General features: G+C 47.6%; 1 protein-coding gene across 1 annotated transcript; it reads left to right on the top strand.

Annotated features, from left to right (window-relative positions):
- Positions 1-16,537: 16,537 nt before the first annotated feature.
- LOC125525946 (aspartyl protease family protein At5g10770-like) lies at positions 16,538-18,036 on the top strand. Its single transcript, XM_087534006.1, has 2 exons — positions 16,538-16,697; positions 16,790-18,036. The coding sequence occupies exons 1-2, from the start codon at positions 16,538-16,540 to the stop codon at positions 18,034-18,036; spliced, it is 1,407 nt and encodes a 468-aa protein (XP_087390132.1).
- The last annotated feature ends 514 nt before the right edge of the window (positions 18,037-18,550 follow it).

Here is an 18,550-nt window from a genome sequence, read left to right as displayed (position 1 = left end):
CCATGAGTGTTTGGATGCTGTAATGTTATTTATGTACTTGATTGACGTGGCGAGTGTAAGCCAACTATGTTATCTCCCCTTTATGATTTATATTACATGGGATGTTGTGAAGATTGCCTAACTTGCGACATATGGCTTCAATGCGATTATGCCTCTAAGTCGTGCCTCGACACGTGGGAGATATAGTCGCATCGAGGGTGTTACAAGTTGGTAATCAGAGCCTTCCCCGACCTTAGGAGCCCCATTGCTTGATCGTTTTAGCGGCCGAGTTGTGTCTAGAAAAATGTTTTGAGTCAATTAGGAATTATATATCAGAGAGTTTAGGAATTCTTTTACTTCCCAGTCTCCTCATCGCTCTGGTAAGGCATCCTGACATAGAGTTTTGACTCTTCTCTTCTCAAATTTCACTAAAAAAATTTTAGGATCACGCGGGTATCTTGGAATCGTTCCGATGGTTTTATGATGAGAACATTGTCTTGGTGCCTCCTATCAGGGGTTTTGTGGAAGTGTCCCAGGGAGTTGAGCTCTGAGGTGTTGTCGTCATAATTTTATCGTTGCAATTCTGGAATACCTGAGTTTAGTACGCCGACATCGAAAATCTCTTTTATGCAGTTCGTTGGTGAGATAACCTCGACGCCACCCAGTACTGGGATGGGAGTTCGGGAGTATCGCCATAACTTGTATAACGGATGCTTTTCGAAGGTTGAGGTAGATGGTTTCCGAAGTTTTTCTCGGTTATGTGTTGAAGGATGGATACAGCTGGATGTAGGATTTGCTAGTTTGGGTGAGATATTATGCTTCCCCTATATCCCCAACACCTGATTGCATAACCGGAAAGGTTCGGGAGTTTCATAGGTGGGAATTCTAGTAGCTCTAGTTCTTCTTCCACAGATATTGGTTTGAGATTGGGATTTCTTACCGATTATTCGTTCTTGATCCGTACCTTGTTGATTTATTTCTCTACCTTAATTCTAAGTGGCTTCTCAATTTATGGACATGTGACCATTTCAAGAGGAATGCATTCGTTCATTTTGTTCGGATGTGAAGACTATATGTTGCAATTTTCATTCCGTTGGATTCAGCTTCAATATTTCTCTATCAATGTGCTAATGGATGTCAGCCTCTTCAGGATGGCTCCTCCAACGCGCACGACTCCAAATCCTAATCCGCCACCACCTCCACCTCCTCCGGAGGCATGGCAAGCTGTGATGGCCGCAACCAATGCAAACACACAGTTGATCATGCAAATTCTTTAAGAGTGCAATCAAGGCAACCAAGGGAACCAAGGCAACAATCAGAATCACTTTGCTACACTCAACCAGTTCCTTGCTAACAGGCCAAAGACTTTCAGCAATTGTGTTGAGGCAACCGATGCTGATGATTGGCTTGTGGATCTGTGCAAGCATTTCGAGTGCAGTAACATCAGGCCTGAGGATTTCGTCAAGTTCGCTTCCTTCCAACTCAAAGATCAAGCTGCAGAATGGTTTCAGCAGTACAAGGATTCCAGAGGTGGACGTGTTATCACCTGGGATGAATTCCGTCAAGATTTCCGAGCTCATCATATTCCCCAGAGCGTGGTTGAAAGCAAGCGTGAGGAATTCCGCAACCTGAAGCAAGGCTCTTTGTCTGTCTATGACTACAACAAGTTGTTCCATAAGCTCGCCCGCTTTGCCAAGAAGGACGTACCTGATGAGAAGAGCATGATATACCAGTTCAGGGGTGGTCTCAGAGAAGAAATTCAGCTAGCTCTTGTTCTTTTTGAGCCCTTGAGATACGATGAGTTCTACAACATGGCGTTGAAGCAAGAGGCCGCTCAGCTGAGGTGTGATGCTTCCAAGAAGCGAGTCAGAGATGTTACTCCTTCTTCCTCTACTCAAGTGGCCAAGCAGCAGAAGTATTGGCTTCCTCCTCCTCCGTTCCGTCAGCCGTATCAGCAGAAGAGCAAAGGTGGCAGTGGATCTTCCCACCCAACCAACCCTGGCTTTCAGAACAAGACTTCGTCTCAAGCTCCATGATTGAGTGCTCCGTATCACCGTCCGCTTTCAGAGGTCACGTGCAACAAGTGCCAACAGAAGGGTCACTATGCCAACAAGTGTTTCAACCAGAGGCGTCTTCCTCCTCCTCCTCCTGTCAGATCGGCAAGTACAGTTGTGGTCAAGCATAACCCCAAGCACGCCAAGGTCAATTTGTTGAATGCAGCTCAGGCAGAGGACTCGTCAGATGTCATCATGGGTAACCTTCCTGTTAACGATATTCCTGCAAGAGTTCTTTTTGACACTGGTGCATCACATTGTTTCCTGTCAAAGCCATTTTTTACCAAGCATGAGTTTGTTTCGTCTCATTTGGGTAAACAAATGGATATCGTTTCTCCTGGCAAACGTTTAAGTGCAAGTCTGGAGGTGCCAGATATTACTATCACATTGGGCGACTACAAGTTTCTTTCTTCCCCAATGGTTCTTGGCAACTCGGATATTGATCTTATTCTCGGTATGGATTGGCTTTCTAAGCACAAGACGCGGCTTGATTGTGCAGCCAGGCAGATTCAATTGACTCATTCGTCTGAGAATGTAATTGTCTTTGCCGCTCGTGATGATACCATCCGTCTGTTTTCTCTTAATGAGAGGGGTGAACTCGATGCTATCTCGCAAATTCCAGTCGTTTGTGAATATCAAGATGTCTTTCCAGAAGAGCTTCCAGGAATGCCTCCGCACCGGCCAGTTGAATTCGTCATTGATCTTGAGCCTGGCATGGAACCTGTGTGCAAACGTCCTTACAAGCTCGGACCTGAAGAGTTGAAGGAGCTGAAGAAGCAACTCGATATTCAAGAGAAAATGGGTCTCATCCGGCCTAGTTCTTCTCCGTGGGGTTGTGGTGTTCTTTTTGTGAAGAAGAAGGATGGAATGGACCGACTTTGTGTTGATTACCGTCCATTGAACAAGAAGACCATCAAGAACAAATACCCACTTCCCAACATCAACGAGCTGTTCGAACAACTCAAAGGTGCCCAAGTATTCTCCAAGATTGATCTTCATATGGGTTATCATCAGATTCGAATCCGTGAGCAAGATATTCCCAAGACGGCTTTCAGGACAAGCTATGGTTCATATGAATACACTGTCATGTCTTTGGTCTCGTCAACGCTCCTCTGACGTTCTCTCGCATAATGAACTTCATCTTCAACGCCTACACCAATGACTTCGTTTTGATCTATCTCGATGACATTCTGGTTTTCTCGAAGAATAAGGAAGATCATGCCAAGCACTTGCGTTTGGTACTCGATAAGCTTAGGGAACATCAGTTCTACGCCAAGTTCTCCAAGTGTGAATTTTGGCTCGATGAGGTTCTTTATCTTGGTCATATCATCTCTACCAAGGGCATTGTCGTGAATCCTTAGAAGGTGTCTGCAATTGTGAATTGGGAACCTCCTCAGAACGTGAAGCAACTCCGTAGCTTCCCCGGTCTCGCAAGCTATTGCCGAAGATTCGTTGAAAACTTTTCTAAGATCGCGAAGTCTCTCTCTAATCTTCTTCAGAAGCACATCAAGTACGTTTGGTTTCCGGAGTGTGATATTGCTTTCAACACTTTGAAAGAGAAATTAATCACTGCTCCAGTTCTAACTCCGCCTGATGAATCCAAGTCGTACGAGGTCTTTTGTGATGCCTCTCTCCAAGGTCTTGGCGCAGTGTTGATGCAAGAGAAGAAAGTTGTTGCTTATACTTCTCGCCAGTTGAAGCCTAATGAGAAGAACTACCCCACTCATGATCTCGAGTTGGCGGCAGTTGTGCATGCTCTTTTGACTTGGAGACATCTCTTATTGGGAAGAAAAGTGGATATTTTCACTGATCACAAGAGTCTCAAGTACATCTTCACTCAGCCTAATCTCAACCTCAGGCAAACTCGATGGGTCGAAATGATTCAAGAGTATAATCCGAGTATCGAGTATACTCCAGGCAAGGACAATGTGATTGCTGACGCATTGAGCAGAAAGGCTTACTGCAACAGTCTGATTCTCAAGCCTTATCAACCCAAGCTTTGTGAAGCTTTCCGCAAACTTAATCTGCAAGTTGTTCCTCAAGGTTTCCTCGCCAACCTACAAGTCTCTCCTACCTTGGAAGACCAGATTCGCCAAGCCCAGCTTCTTGATGCTATGGTGAAAAAGGTGAAGATTGGGATTACCAAGAGTCAACCCAAGTATAAGTGCTACCGCCTTGATGACAAGGACACTCTCTTCTTCGAGGATCGTATGGTTGTACCCAAAGGTGAACTTCGTAAAGTGATCATGAACGAGGCTCACAATTCTCTCCTCTCCATCCACCCAGGGAGCACGAAGATGTATCAGGACCTTAAGCAAGCTTATTGGTGGACTCGAATGAAGCGCGAGATCGCTCAATTCGTGAATGAATGTGATGTCTGCAGAAGAGAGAAGGCAGAACACCAAAGGCCAGCTGGTCTCCTCCAACCTCTTGCCATTCCAGAATGGAAGTTTGGTCACATTGAAATGGACTTCGTGACTGGGTTTCCAAAGTCCAAGCGTGGCAATGATGCTATATTCATTGTCATCGACAAACTCACCAAAGTGTCTCACTTTCTGCCTATCAAAGAGTCGATCACTGCAGCTCAATTGGCGGAACTCTATACCTCTCGGATTGTCTCTCTGCACGGTATTCCTCAAGTGATCTCTTCAGACCGTGGCAGCATCTTTACCTTGAAGTTTTGGCATTCTTTTCAGAAGGCCATGGGCACCAACATCCGCTTCAGCACAGCTTTCCATCCTCAAACTAGCGGTCAAGTCGAGCGTGTCAACCAGATTCTTGAAGATATGCTCAGGGCTTGTGTGATCTCCTTCGGCTTGAAGTGGGAGGGTTGTCTTTCTTATGCTGAATTCTCCTACAATAATAGTTTTCAAGCAAGTTCGGGCAAGGCCCCATTTGAAATTCTGTATGGCAGGAAGTGCTGTACCCCTCTCAACTGGTCTGAAACCGGTGAACATCAGCTTTTGGGCAATGACTTAATCACAGAGGCAGAGGAAATGTGCAAAGTCATTCGAGATAACCTCAAAGTAGCCCAATCCCGCCAGAAGAGCTACTATGACAGTAAGCACCATGATTTGGCTTTCGAGATCGGAGATCATGTTTACCTCCGCGTCTCTCCTATGAAAGGTACTCGTCGCTTCGGTATCAAAGGGAAGCTTGCCCCTAGATACGTGGGACCTTTCAAGATTGTCAGCAAGAGAGGCGACCTCGCCTATCAACTCAAGCTTCCTTCAAACTTTGCAAATGTTCATGACGTGTTCCATGTCTCTCAGCTCCGAAAGTGCTTCAAGACTCCTGACCGCACCGTCAACTTCGAGGACATTGAGCTCCAAGAAGATCTCTCCTATCGTGAGCACCCCGTTGCTATTCTTGAAGAGACTGAACACAAGACTCGCAACAAGTCAATCAAATTTCTCAAAGTCAAGTGGTCACACCATTCCGACCGTGAAGCTACCTGGGAACGCGAGGATCACCTCCGTTCTGAGTACCAGGCGTTCATTCAGTCCTAGATCTTGGGACGAGATCCTTTCGTAGTGGTGGAGTGTTGTAACACCCCGGATGTAACTTTCCCAATTTGTACTCCAACTCTTGCCGTTTCCAGCGTTAAGTTATTTTCTCGGGTTCGGGTCTTTGTCTCCGTGTGTTGTTATCGTTGTCATGCATCTCATATCATGTCATCGTGTGCATTGCATTTGCATACGTGTTCATCTCATGCATTCGAGCATTTTCCCCGTTGTCCGTTTTGCATTCCGGCGCTTCGTTTTCCTCCGGTGGTCATTTCTAGCTTTCTTTCGTGTGTGGGGATTAAACATTTCTAGATTGGACAGAGAGTTGCCAAGCGGCCTTGGTTTACTACCGGTAGACTGCCTGTCAAGTTTCGTGCCATTTGGACTTCGTTTGATACTCCAACGGTTAACCGAGGGACCGAAAAGGCCTCGTGTGTGTTGCAGCCCAACACCCCTCCAATTTGGCCCAAAACCCACCAAAAACCTCTCCATCATCTAGAGCATTCGATCACGATCGCATGGCCGAAAACCGCACCTCCTTTGGACACTCCTAACTCCCTCTACCTCTATTTAAAGATCCCCCAAAAATCTCCTTCTCCTCCCCCCCCCCCCCGAAAACCCTAGATCTCATCATCGCGCGCCGCCGGACAAGAATCCCACCGACGGACACGTCCGTGCCGACCCCGCCGCCACCACGTGGCATCACGCCATTCGCCCGCGCGCCGTGTCCACATCCCCGCCGGCCCGCTCGGCCCGGCCGGGGCCCCCGGAGCCCGTTCGGCTCGCCCCCGCCGCCTGGGAGCCCCGCGCCCGCGCGCCGCCACCTCCCTCGAAGCCGGCCGCCGCCTCCCCTCCAGCGCTGCCGCACCATCGCCGCCCCGCTGCCGCAGTTCGCCGGCGACCGCGGCCACCATCGCCGCCCCGGGCCCGCGCCCCTCGCCGCCCCTCGGGTCCCGCGCCCGGTCGCGCCTCCCCGGCCTCCCTCTCCGGCGAGTACCTCGTCACCGGATCCCCTCTCCGGCGAGAAGCTCCGGTGAGATCCGCCACCGCCTCGGCTTCCGTGCACCGTTGACTTTTATCTCGAGGTGGTTTTTTTCTTCTAAGTCCTCGAAATCCCAGATCCAAGTGCCCATGTTCATCGTACCATAACTTTGCATCCTTAACTCCGTTTTTGGCATATAGCATATCAAAATGTTCATCTCAGAGAGTTCATCATTTCATTCCATTGCATCATTTTCATTTGAGTTCATCTTGATACCCCAAATGCTGTTAGAAGAGGGCTACTTGAGATAATTGTCAGATCTGCTGCTCCATTTAGCTTTTTGTCATTTTTGCCATGATTATTGTGTGCATGATATGCCCATGAGCTCTACATGTGTTTTGTTAAGGGTTTTTTCATCTTTCCAGAGGTGTAACCCATGTATTTTTGTGAGGTGTGTGGTGACTAGCACGAGCTTGCAAAGTGGTGCACTTGGTAATTCTGATTTCAGGGACTTAGCATTTCCACCAAGTCCTTGAGCTGTTTATCTCATATTGCCATATGTTCATGTTGTTTCCTAGTGATCCGTGCCTCTTTTGAGGATGATCAGTAAGGATGTTTTGTTAGTCTTGTAGTGCTCTATCCATCCATGTCTTTGTTTGCAATTATGGAGCACCCTAGCTTGAGTCAATCGAGCTCTACTTTTGCTACTTTGTGAATCTGGGCAGATTGCCAACTTGTTTGCAATTTTGCCGAGGATGTTGTAGTTGATCCGTGCATGCTATGCTATTGTTCTTGCCATGTCTAGCTTGCATTTTGTGTATTTTTGATGGGTGTATGCTTAGATTGTCATGACTTTCTCCGTAGTGAGTGCATCGAGCTCGTAAACATGCCTACTTGAGTTATATTTTAGCATGTGCCAGTTTTCACTAAGTCTGAAAACTGATTATGTTTTTGCTATGTTCACATGCTTGCAATTGTATTTTATGATCCCTTTTGGCTCAAGGTCACTAAGGGACTTTTGTTAAGATCTTTGATTAGCTCCATGCCATGCTTTACTTTGCCATGTTCATGTCCTTTAGCATGTAGTTTTGTTGCTCCGAAGAGAGCTACCTGATCTGAAATTCCAGACAAGTGTTAATTTCACCAAGTCTGAAATCTGTTTACCATATGCATTTTTGCCATGCTTGTTTGAACCTGTTAATGGATGAATTGGCTGTAGTTCAGTGCTAGACTTTTGTTAAGCATCTTGGATGCATCCCTGCCATGTATTTTGTTGTCATGTTTGAGTGCTGTAGCATGTTCATCTCATTGCATTTAGATGGCTACTTGTTGTGAATCGCAGACCGGTGCCATATTTGAATCGCTTGTCATTTCCAAAACGTAACTCCGATTCCGGCGTTCTTTATATCGTTTTCAAGCGATTTCATCTCATATTTCCAGTGGCTCACTTGGATTCCCAAGTTGAGGCCAGATTCATGCATCCCTTGTTAAATCTTGCATATGCATCCCGCATCGCATCCCGCATAGCATATCATCTTTGCATCATTTTGTTTGTTCCTTGCACGTGGTTGATTGTGTCCTTGTTGCTTGTTTGTCTTGTTTGGGTAGAGCCGGGAGACGAGTTCGCTAACAAGGAGCTCGTTGAGTTTGCTTTCGAGGATCCAGTCAACTCTGACAACTGTGCAGGCAAGATGATCATACCCTCGAAATCACTACTATCTTTGCTATGCTAGATTGCTCGCTCTTTTGCTATGCCAATGCTACGATGCCTACCATTTGCTTTCATGCCTCCCAAATTTCCATGTCAAACCTCTAACCCAACATGTTCCTAGCAAACTGTTGATTGGCTATGTTACCGCTTTGCTCAGTCCCTCTTATAGCGTTGCTAGTTGCAGGTGAAGATTGGAGGCCGTTCCTTGTTGGAACATTTATTTACTTGTTGGGATATCATTATATTGCCATGTTATCTTAATGCATCTATATACTTGGTAAAGGGTGGAAGGCTCGGCCTCTCGCCTAGTGTTTTGTTCCACTCTTGCCGCCCTAGTTTCCGTCATATCGGTGTTATGTTCCCGGATTTTTGCGTTCCTTACGCGGTTGGGTTATAATGGGAACCCCTTGATAGTTCGCCTTGATTAAAGCTTTTCCAGCAATGCCCAACCTTGATTTTACCATTTGCCACCTAGCCTCTTTTTCCCTTGGGTTTCCGGAGCCCGAGGGTCATCTTATTTTAACCCCCCCCCCCCCCCCGGGCCAGTGCTCCTCTGAGTGTTGGTCCGAACCAGGCAGCCTGCGGGGCCACCTCGGGGAAACTCGAGGGTTGGTTTTACTCGTAGCTTGACCTATCTGAGTGTGCCCTGAGAGATATGTGCAGCTCCTATTGGGATTTGTCGGCACATTCGGGCGGTGTTGCTGGTCTTGTTTTAACCTGTCGAAGTGTCTTGAAGAACCGAGATACCGAGTCTGATCGGAACGTCTTGGGAGGAGGTCTATTCCTTCGTTGACCGTGAGAGCTTGTCATGGGCTAAGTTGGGACTCCCCTGCAGGGATTTGAACTTTCAAAAGCCGTGCCCGCGGTTATGGGCAGATGGGAATTTGTTAATGTCCGGTTGTAGATAACTTGAACCTTAATTTAATTAAAATGAATCAACTGAGTGTGTTACCGTGATGGCCTCTTCTCGGCGGAGTCCGGGAAGCGGACACGGTGTTGGAGTAATGCTTGCGCAGGTTGCTCTCTAGTTTCTCGCTCGCGCTTTGCCTCCTCTTCTCGCTCTCTTTTGCGAATAAGATAGCCACCATATTTGCTAGCCGCTTGCTGCAGCTCCTTACATATTTACCTTGCCTTGCCTATAAGCTTAAATAGTCTTGATCATGAGGGTGCGAGATTGCTGAGTCCCTGAGGCTCACAGATTACTATCACTCCAGATGCAGGGCCTGATGGTTCCGCTCCAGGAGACGCGTTTGAGCTCAAGTGGGAGTTCGACGAAGACTCTCAACGTTACTATGTTTCCTTTCCTGATGATCAGTAGTGGTGCCCAGTTGGGGGTGATCGGGACCGTGCCGCTTGTTGGGTTATCTTTTATTTTGGCGCCGTAGTCGGGCCATGAGTGTTTGGATGATGTAATGTTATTTATGTACTTGATTGACGTGGCGAGTGTAAGCCAACTATGTTATCTCCCCTTTATGATTTATATTACATGGGATGTTGTGAAGATTGCCTAACTTGCGACATATGCCTTCAATGCGATTATGCCTCTAAGTCGTGCCTCGACACGTGGGAGATATAGTCGCATCGAGGGTGTTACAATGCACTTAAGAAATTCTCGCACAATCAAGAATGTTGTCTATCCGGTTTTTTTAGCTTACCTGCCAAGCCTTATTCCGACCTCAGCTACTCTCTCACCACAACCAGCCCTCTCACTCTCTCACCCCATGCACCCCTCACTTTATGTGTTCCTGTGCCGACAAGGCTGACAATATGTGAATGATGAAAGTGACCGTCATGAACTACATTATTCCTCATCTCTTCACTAAATAGACCTTTCTAACATAGTTCCACCAATTTCTTCTATTTCCATGATTGCTCGGGATGGATGGTGCAAACAAAATGTTGTAACATGATGTGTCGGCCATCCCTCTAAACACTACCACCATCTCCGCCACCTGAGATCTCTTGTACCCTGCCTTCAAATCCGTTAATCCCCCACCCCTTATCATCCAACGATGACCCTCCTCTAGTTTTTAGTCCAATCCATTATAGTTACATGAGTGACTTTGGCATCATTTGAAGCCATCATTTTTTACCTTTGATCTACAAAGGTGAACATATAAACATATATATTCATTGGTCTAGATGCAAGCGGGTGGCCGCTTTTAGTTAGAGTGAGTAGCATCGTGCCTTTTAGTACAGTGAGTTGAATCCCAATTTTAATAACATTTAGCGAGTAGCATCGTGCTTTTTAGTAGAGTGAGTTTCATCCCAATTTTAATAACACATACGTTCACCTCTAAATCACTTGTTGGTAATTATTCTCCAGAAATGAATTGTTAGGGTTTGTGATATTTTTCACTATGTAAAAACTTACATGACGTTTCTCTCATAACAAACAATCACTTTTCCTCAAAGCCACTTCTCATCTTATCTTAAAAATAGCAATTCACCTTCTCACTCTCTCATGGCATGACACAACGCTCACATCTCATTCCCCTGGCCTGCTATGCCCACCATGGCTTCTCACTGTCGCCTCCCCTCGACACCACATCATTTAGCTCACGCCTTGCTCTCACTGTCGTGTCCCCTACTGTCCACGATGTCGCCCGCCCCTTTCTCCCCCCTCCACAACACCCCAGGTTGATCCCGGTGCTAAGGAGTGCAAACCATCATAGCCAAGGGTGACCTCCATGGCAACACAACTTGCTGCTCACCGCAACGCGGCACCATCTCCGAGTACGGTGGCCAATTCAGGCTAGGGGCATGTGATGTCTCCACGTGTCGCCAAATAGGGACACAACATGCAGGGGAAGGTCGTCGGCATGGGGATGCGGCACCCACAGGAGAATGGGAGAAGGCATAGCGCGTTATGCAAGGAGGCGCCATGAAATCTAGTGAGCCAATGTTTGATTTACCTAGTAAAGTCATGCAATCAAATCGGATCGCGTGTAAGAGAAACATGCATTATGGGAATTAACATGAGAGATTGCATCACAATTTACTTTCCCTTGGAAGATCTTGTGTGATTCAGGGCAGATGGACGAATGAGGAAAACTCGAGGGGAGGGATGGGTATACAAAAAACGACGACATACTAATGTACCATCACTATCGCAGACTCACCTTTAATAGTAAATATACCCCCCCCCCCCCTCTCTCCCTTCCTTTGATCCCCATCCATCCCACCCTCTCTCGCTACTTGTCGCAGGCTACAGGGATGGACGTGTATTCCCTTCCTTTGATCCCCATCCATCCGACCCTCTCTCGCTTCTTGTCGCAGGCTACGAGGACGGACATGGATGACAAGCATGTCGTATGGGTAGGGTTAGGTGGGGGTCGGAACATGAGATAGGAGTCAGAGGAACTCCAGCAGCTCCCCTAAATTACTATATATGGGACTCCCCTAAATTTTGTTTAATTCCAACATCACCCCATTTTGTATCATATCTCCTATATTTCATCAGTCTTGTGAAATTATTAAATCCATATGTACATCATTTTACTACCCTACATTTTCAGTTGTGTTTATCAAATTCATATGTTTATCCAACCAAAAACAACACATTTTCAGCAGCAGCATACACATCTTGTGGCATATAGCTATCGCAATCAGTGCACACACACACATCTCTCTCTCTCTCTCTCTCTCTCTCTCTCTCTCTTTATATATATATATATATATATATATATATATATATATATAGTTTTGTTGAAAAAATATCATCTGCGACGTACTTTTTGTAATGTATCTTTTCACGTACAAACACATCAGTATATACGTAAACATTTAAAAATATGTAGACTCACATGAATTTTTTCATGAAACTCATTTTGGGGTATCTAATAATTATTAATGAAGTATATTAAAAATAATAAAGAGGTATAAAAGATTCATCTATGTGGTATATGAGGAGCGGGAGTACATACTCCCAGGCGTACATAACCATTTTCCTATATATATCTCTTTGCCTCTCCACCTCTCGGACCCAAGATCGCCACATTTTTCAATGGTGCATCCGGCTCTCAATCACTCCTTCCACCTCTAACCACTTACACTTTGAATTTCAAACACATAATCATGCACTTGTGTTGTAGTCCTCAACAAGGATTTCATTGTAGGCTCTCAACAAGGATTTCATTGTTTCTCTCCCCATTGCCACCTGGGTATCATAAAGAGTTAAAATGTTACAAGTGTTAGTGTTGAATAATCCTATACAAGTGTATAATAATATATTTGTTGACGACCCTTAACAATCCCAAAACACTCATGGCTTTTGAAAATGCATGACATTTTTTTTAAATTAACAACAAAAATAGTACAGAGGAAGTATAATTACATCTGAACTGAACTTGACAAGATTCAAAATCAAAACTGAACTCATGGCTTCTGTAGCAAAGAATGGAAGGCAAGGAAGGAAATATCCTTCCAACTGTGTGCTAGGCAAGAAATGGGTACGGCATTGCCCATGCATTCGCTAAGATTGAATGTCTGTTTTTATTCATTCATTGTCAGAATGATCATGTCTATTTTCCCAAAATTTCAAAAAACATTTCTAGTCACAAATGACTGCTAACAGGAATCAATGAATACAAATCCAAGAGATATACAAAAAAAAAAAAATAGTACGTACCTATATAATATCATATGATCATGATAAGCACACCCCATTCACCTCATGACAACTATATATAAGAGTAAGGCTCCTGTAACATATATTCATTTCAGATTTATGAGGCTATTTGATGCACCATTTATATGCAAATATATATTAGATAAAAGACGGCTGAATTCCCAATTAACATTTGCACCACATCATATCAAGTATTGTCGTACGATCTAGCACCAAATTTGAATACTGCACCATGACCATAAATATTACCTAGCATGCTGTCATTTGTTGCCACCATATTTTCCTTGGATACCAAAATTTAATAGTAGCAAAGCAAAAGGGGTTCTGATTTCCTGCGACACACTATAAAATCCATATGGTGGTTGCTTACTGTACAGAAAAAAGAGCAGGTACCCTCGACATAGCTAGGGGGCTATGAAAAGCGTCTATTCCTCTAAAGATCAAAGTGTTCCTTTGGCAATTATTCCGTGACCGCCTACCTTCGTCTAACAACATTGCCATTCGACACGGCCCTTCGGATGGGTCATGTGCGCTATGTGGAGCGCACGAAGATGCGAATCACATCTTCTTTCAATGTCACCTAGCACGGTTTGCTTGGAGTGCCGTCCGTGAAGCTTTTGCGCAAAACTGGAATCCCCAAACGGCTGCGGACCTACGTGGGATACTTCTCGCTCATAGAGGTAGCTTCGGACGCGTGCTGTGGTGATGCGTAGGGGCGCTGTGCTGGTCATTGTGGACCACCCGTAATAAGATGACTATCGAACACAAGTTCCCTGCTCACCCTACTGATATTATTTTCAAATGCCACTTGTTTCTCCAGACATGGACACCGTTGGGGAAACGGCGTGATGCAGACCGGATGATGGAGGCCATGGAGCGGATTCGCATGATTCAGATTGAAGCCCGACGCTAAGTCCCCGCTCGTGGCGCTTTTGGACTGGCCGCCTCGTCCCTTTAATTGCCATCTTTCTTATCAGGCTGAGGCCGATTGCATGTTCCGTGCTTTGGGCATTTGACCCCCTTTTTATTTCGTTCGAATTCTCTGTTTCTTTGTTGGATGCTGCCTGTGGTGGGCTTTATTAATTTAAAGCCGGACGCATCGTGCGTCTTCGTTCTAGAAAAAAAAAGAGCAGGTCTTCTGATCCTATGCTTACAACGTAGAAAGATTAGAAACAAGGCAGAAATCAAACACACATGTAGTGTCACCATCCATGGAATCATACCAAGAACACGAGGGAAGGTTTGACATGAGACGGAAATCAAACCTACTTTACCCCGAAGCCGAGACGGCGCACAAGCCGGCCACTACAGAAACTTTGTCATGTTCGATTGCTTTGTCCTCCGCAGCTCTCGCGCCTGCGACCACGAATCCACGAGAGGTGCCTGAGCCGCGGCGTAGGCCGTTGGCACTCGTCGATGGAGAGGCGACATATCGGAGGAAGGCCGCCGGAGGTCGGCCCTGCGGGGGAAGCTAGTCAGCCGGCGAGCGGAGGCGGCATGGCGGAGGAGAGGCAAGGCAGATGACTTGGAGGCTCCATGGGTGAGTGGATGACGTACGGGGGCAGAGGCACAAATTACGGAGGAAATTACGAAACGGAGAAGGTTAGACGAAGAGACTAACCTAAGGTGGGAAACGGAACCTTACGGTTCAGGCAAACATCTTATTCTTACATGGCGCATATCCCATTGACTTCGATCTAAGAATAAAAAGGAACATAAACAAAAAAAAAATTGTGAGGGCAAAGGAAAGAGAGAAAGGGGAGCTCATCACCTACCATGGCCCAAAGCAGGGTAAGGTCCCGCCACTGCATCCAGTACCGTCCATGACGCTGTCTGGTATTACACGAGTTGTCGAGATGTCTTCATTTTTTTTGAGTTAGCGGCACCCGTTAATCAGGTGGCAGCGGCGGCCGGTGTCCCATATGCCCATCAGAGTTATCTCACAGTCTCGCGTCATGGGCTCAAACGGCGGCGGAAGTGAGGCATGGAATCAAGCGGTGGCAGTGGCTAGTGGAGAGTGAGATCAAGTGGATGCCCCGGCCATGGATAAGGCCTCTTCCACCACCGAAACACACCGCCGGCAGCCACTCCAGGCCAGGGCCACCCTGCACCACCCGCCCTCCATGGCTCCCAGCTCTGGCCGGACCTCCTCCGGCAAGGCCACCACATGACCTCGCGTCCGCACTTCTGAGGCCAGGGACATCCGCCTCAGGTGCCTAGCCGGCCGACCACCAGATCCCAGCCGCTCAGCCTTACCTCCACCAGCCGACAGCCACCTTGCCATGGACGTCGAGGTTGCATGGCCGAGGCGTGTGGGCACAGTGGAGGTTGCTTGATGGTGCGTGTGGGCAGCGAGTGCTATGGCGAAGTGGAGAGGATAGCAAGGCAACGACGGCATGGTGAGCCGGTGAGCAGGGGCCGTGCGCCGTTTTCGTTGGAAAGAATGCCTCACGTCTGATTCGGCTGACAAATAGATGGAAATAATGCCTCACATATTTGATTAGGAGATCCACGATTGGTTATTTTGTTTCCTAATTAATTCGATCGAGCGATTTAAGATAAGGTTAATTAATTTAAATTTGATCTATAGAGATTGATCGTAATTGATTCTTTTACATAAATACGTTACTAAATACTAACTTGCATCAGTATGAAAAGTTTTTTCGTTGTGTGAGAGGGTGACGTGAAACTAAACCGGTGGGGTGGGAAGGGGACGAAAAAAACCAGCGAAAATAAACCGTGAATGCTATTCACCAACTCAGACATTAGGAGTAGAGATCAGTATGGAAAGTTCTAATACATTCAGATTTTTTTCGTTGTGTGAAAAGGTGACGCGAAACTAAACCGATGGGGTGGGAAAGGAGACGAAAAAAAACCCAGCAAAAATAAACCGTGGATGCTATTCACCAATTCAGACATTAGAAGTAGAGCTTAGCAAATAAAATGGGTTTAAATAGACGGTGAATAAAATCCGGTTTAAATGTATTGGTGGGATAAAAAAGTAGTGTGAACCAACTGCTCTATTAAGAGTAGAGATTTTAAAACAGATGTAGTATCTTTTTACCATTCCATCATGTTTGAAGTGTCTACCTGATAATAACGAGACAAGCATGATGCATAGGAGCGCAGACGATCAAAATGGTGATGGAGTGCCGAGACACCTGGCCGATGCAAGGTAACAATGTCCTATGTAAAAAAGAACTACTTTTGCGACCGGCAATGAAGGTTTAAGCCAATTAGGATGCAAAGGTAACAACACCTTAACTATGTGGAGGGAAAAAGAGTCCAACTTTTGCAACCAGTGATGAAGGTACTGATATATATATCTGCCGGCTAGCCGTGTAATTTTGGCATCCCTGTTGGAACCACACGGACGTTAATCCCGATCTATTTACGTATGAACACGCTGTTTATACGTGCGCGACGCTTTGGGCTGATCGGGGAAGCATATAGACAAGAGAAACCACATGCCCAAGACTGAGAATAACCATTTTGTATGCCCACTTACATATCTGATATCACAATCAGTCACGTCATAGAAGAACCCAGCTGCTAAAACAAGAACAATGCTGACGTCCTCGACGTACCTCATGTGCTCATTCATGGCTATATATAGGGAGGCTTCCGCCAGGTACCATGCAACCACCACCCGGCTTCCGATCTCCACTAGCTACAATGGCTTCCGCCGTTCCCTGTCTGCTCTTGTGCTTGCTCGTTCTTTCTCCTCATCTCGGCAGTTCCTACCGCACAGGCTCCATCAATGGTGGGAAGCATGTCATCACCCGTTCGTCCCAGGAGTCCAAGAAACCATCGACCTGCTCCTCCGACCCTTCTGGTGAGAATTCAGAACCATTGTAATATGTTCGTCATGTGCTTGCAAATGTGTTCGTTTAATTTATGCTACAACTTGTCTACATCTTGCAGGAGATGGTAATGGATTGCCTGTGACGCATCGGCTGAGCCCGTGCTCTCCTTCTGCCGCCGGTCTGAGCCAGAGCATGCCCTCGGTCGGCGACGCCTCCAGCCGCGACGCCCTCCGCCTGCGCGGGCTCCTCGACGACTCAGCGGACAGCCCTGGTCTGACGATCCCCTCAACCGGCACCCCCCTGGTGGATCTTCCGGACGCAGCGGAATACCACGTCGTCGTCGGCTTGGGTACTCCGGCGCAGAACATCACCGTCGGATTCGACACGGCCACCGTCGGAGCCACGCTTCTCCAGTGCAAGCCATGCGCCGCCGGGGACCCCTGCGACAAGGTCTTCAACCCGTCCCACTCCCTGTCATCAACCCTTTACGACATTCCATGCGGCAGGACATGGGAAGGCTGCCCCTCTACCCGTTGCACCACCCCCGGCTGCACGTTCCGCGTGACACACAACGGCTCCCTCGTGTTGAACGCCACCATGGAGAAGGACACCCTCACGGTGGCGCCGTCGGTCCACGTGCGCGGCTTCAGGTTCCTTTGCCTGGAGATGATGAGCGAGGTACCGACCGACGGCACGTCGGGAGTCCTCGACCTCAGCAGGAACCGCTACTCGCTGGCCTCACAGGTCAGTCTGTCCCCAGACACGGTCGCCTTCTCCTACTGCCTGCCTAGGGGCGCCGAGTCCCAGGGCTTCCTCTCCTTGGGCACCACCCGGCCGGAGCTCGCCGGCCGCCGCGTGAGCTATGCCACCCTGTACAGCAGATTCCACCGCCGGAACCTGTACTTCCTGAAGCTCACCGGCGTGCGCATCGGCGGGACTGAGCTCCTGATCCCCACCGAGCCGCTCGCCAGCGACGTGCTGATCGAGGTGCAGACGACCTTCACCTACCTGAAGCCTTACGTGTACGAGGACCTGCGCGAGGTGTTCAGGGCGTGGATGAGCAATTACAAGGTGGCGCCGTCGTCAGGCGAGCTCGACACGTGCTACGACTTCACCGGACTGAACACTCTCGAAGTGCCGATCATCACGCTCAGCTTCCAGGGCGGGGCGAGCCTGGAGCTCGGGATCGAGCAGATGATGTACTTCAGCAACCCCCACAACATCTTCTCGGTGGCGTGCCTCGCGTTCGCGCCGGCGCCGGCGTACGGGTCGGGCGTCTCCGTCATCGGGTCGCTGGCTCAGGCGTACACGGAGGTGGTCTACGATCTGATTGGAGGCAAGGTCGGGTTCGTCGACAACCGCTGCTGATCGATCAAGCCACTCAAAGCAGCACGTAGCATGCATGCATCTATCTATGCATCGCATGCATGTTACCAGTATATTGAAGGTTGGTCTTCAGAAATAAGGCTCAGAAGAGTCGCAGGTGATGTGTAAGTGTGGAGTGGAGTTATCTCCGCCTAGCTAGCTGATGGATATGCAGCAGCTACATAATTAAGTTACTGTTTTATGCTGCCTCGGCATCTTGCTTGTTTGCAGGTGCTGTATATCGACCGATACACCAAACTGCGTAGGCCATCAGGTGTCGAGCAGCTTGTTAGCATCGCCGACCTTCCGGGGCGTTCGTGATCCATGAACCGCCGGTCGTCGTCATTGAGCTGCAGCACAGGTAGCGCCTCCTTGAAGGCCATTGTTGACGGTGTAGAGAACGCACCGCCCTGTGTGCAGTAGTTGTCTTTGCCGTAGAGAAGACACCGCCATATTTGCTTGCCACTGCACCTCTTGCGTCGTCTTGGGTGGACGTTGTCGCCATGTCCCCGACGTG

The sequence above is a fragment of the Triticum urartu genome, chromosome 7A (genome assembly GCF_056163025.1).
Source record: "Triticum urartu cultivar PI428250 chromosome 7A, HENAU_Tu73, whole genome shotgun sequence".
NCBI classification, from domain to species: domain Eukaryota; kingdom Viridiplantae; phylum Streptophyta; class Magnoliopsida; order Poales; family Poaceae; genus Triticum; species Triticum urartu.
The sequence above is the reverse complement of the archived record's forward strand: the minus strand, read 5'-3'. Positions and strand labels throughout refer to the sequence as shown.

Bases quoted from the DNA above. Each gene is read 5' to 3' on its own strand.
- LOC125525946 (XM_087534006.1), top strand. From the start codon at position 16,538: ATGGCTTCCGCCGTTCCCTGTCTGCTCTTGTGCTTGCTCGTTCTTTCT. The intron at 16,698-16,789 runs GTGAGAATTCAG...ATCTTGCAGGAG, and splicing joins CTGCTCCTCCGACCCTTCTG to ATGGTAATGGATTGCCTGTG.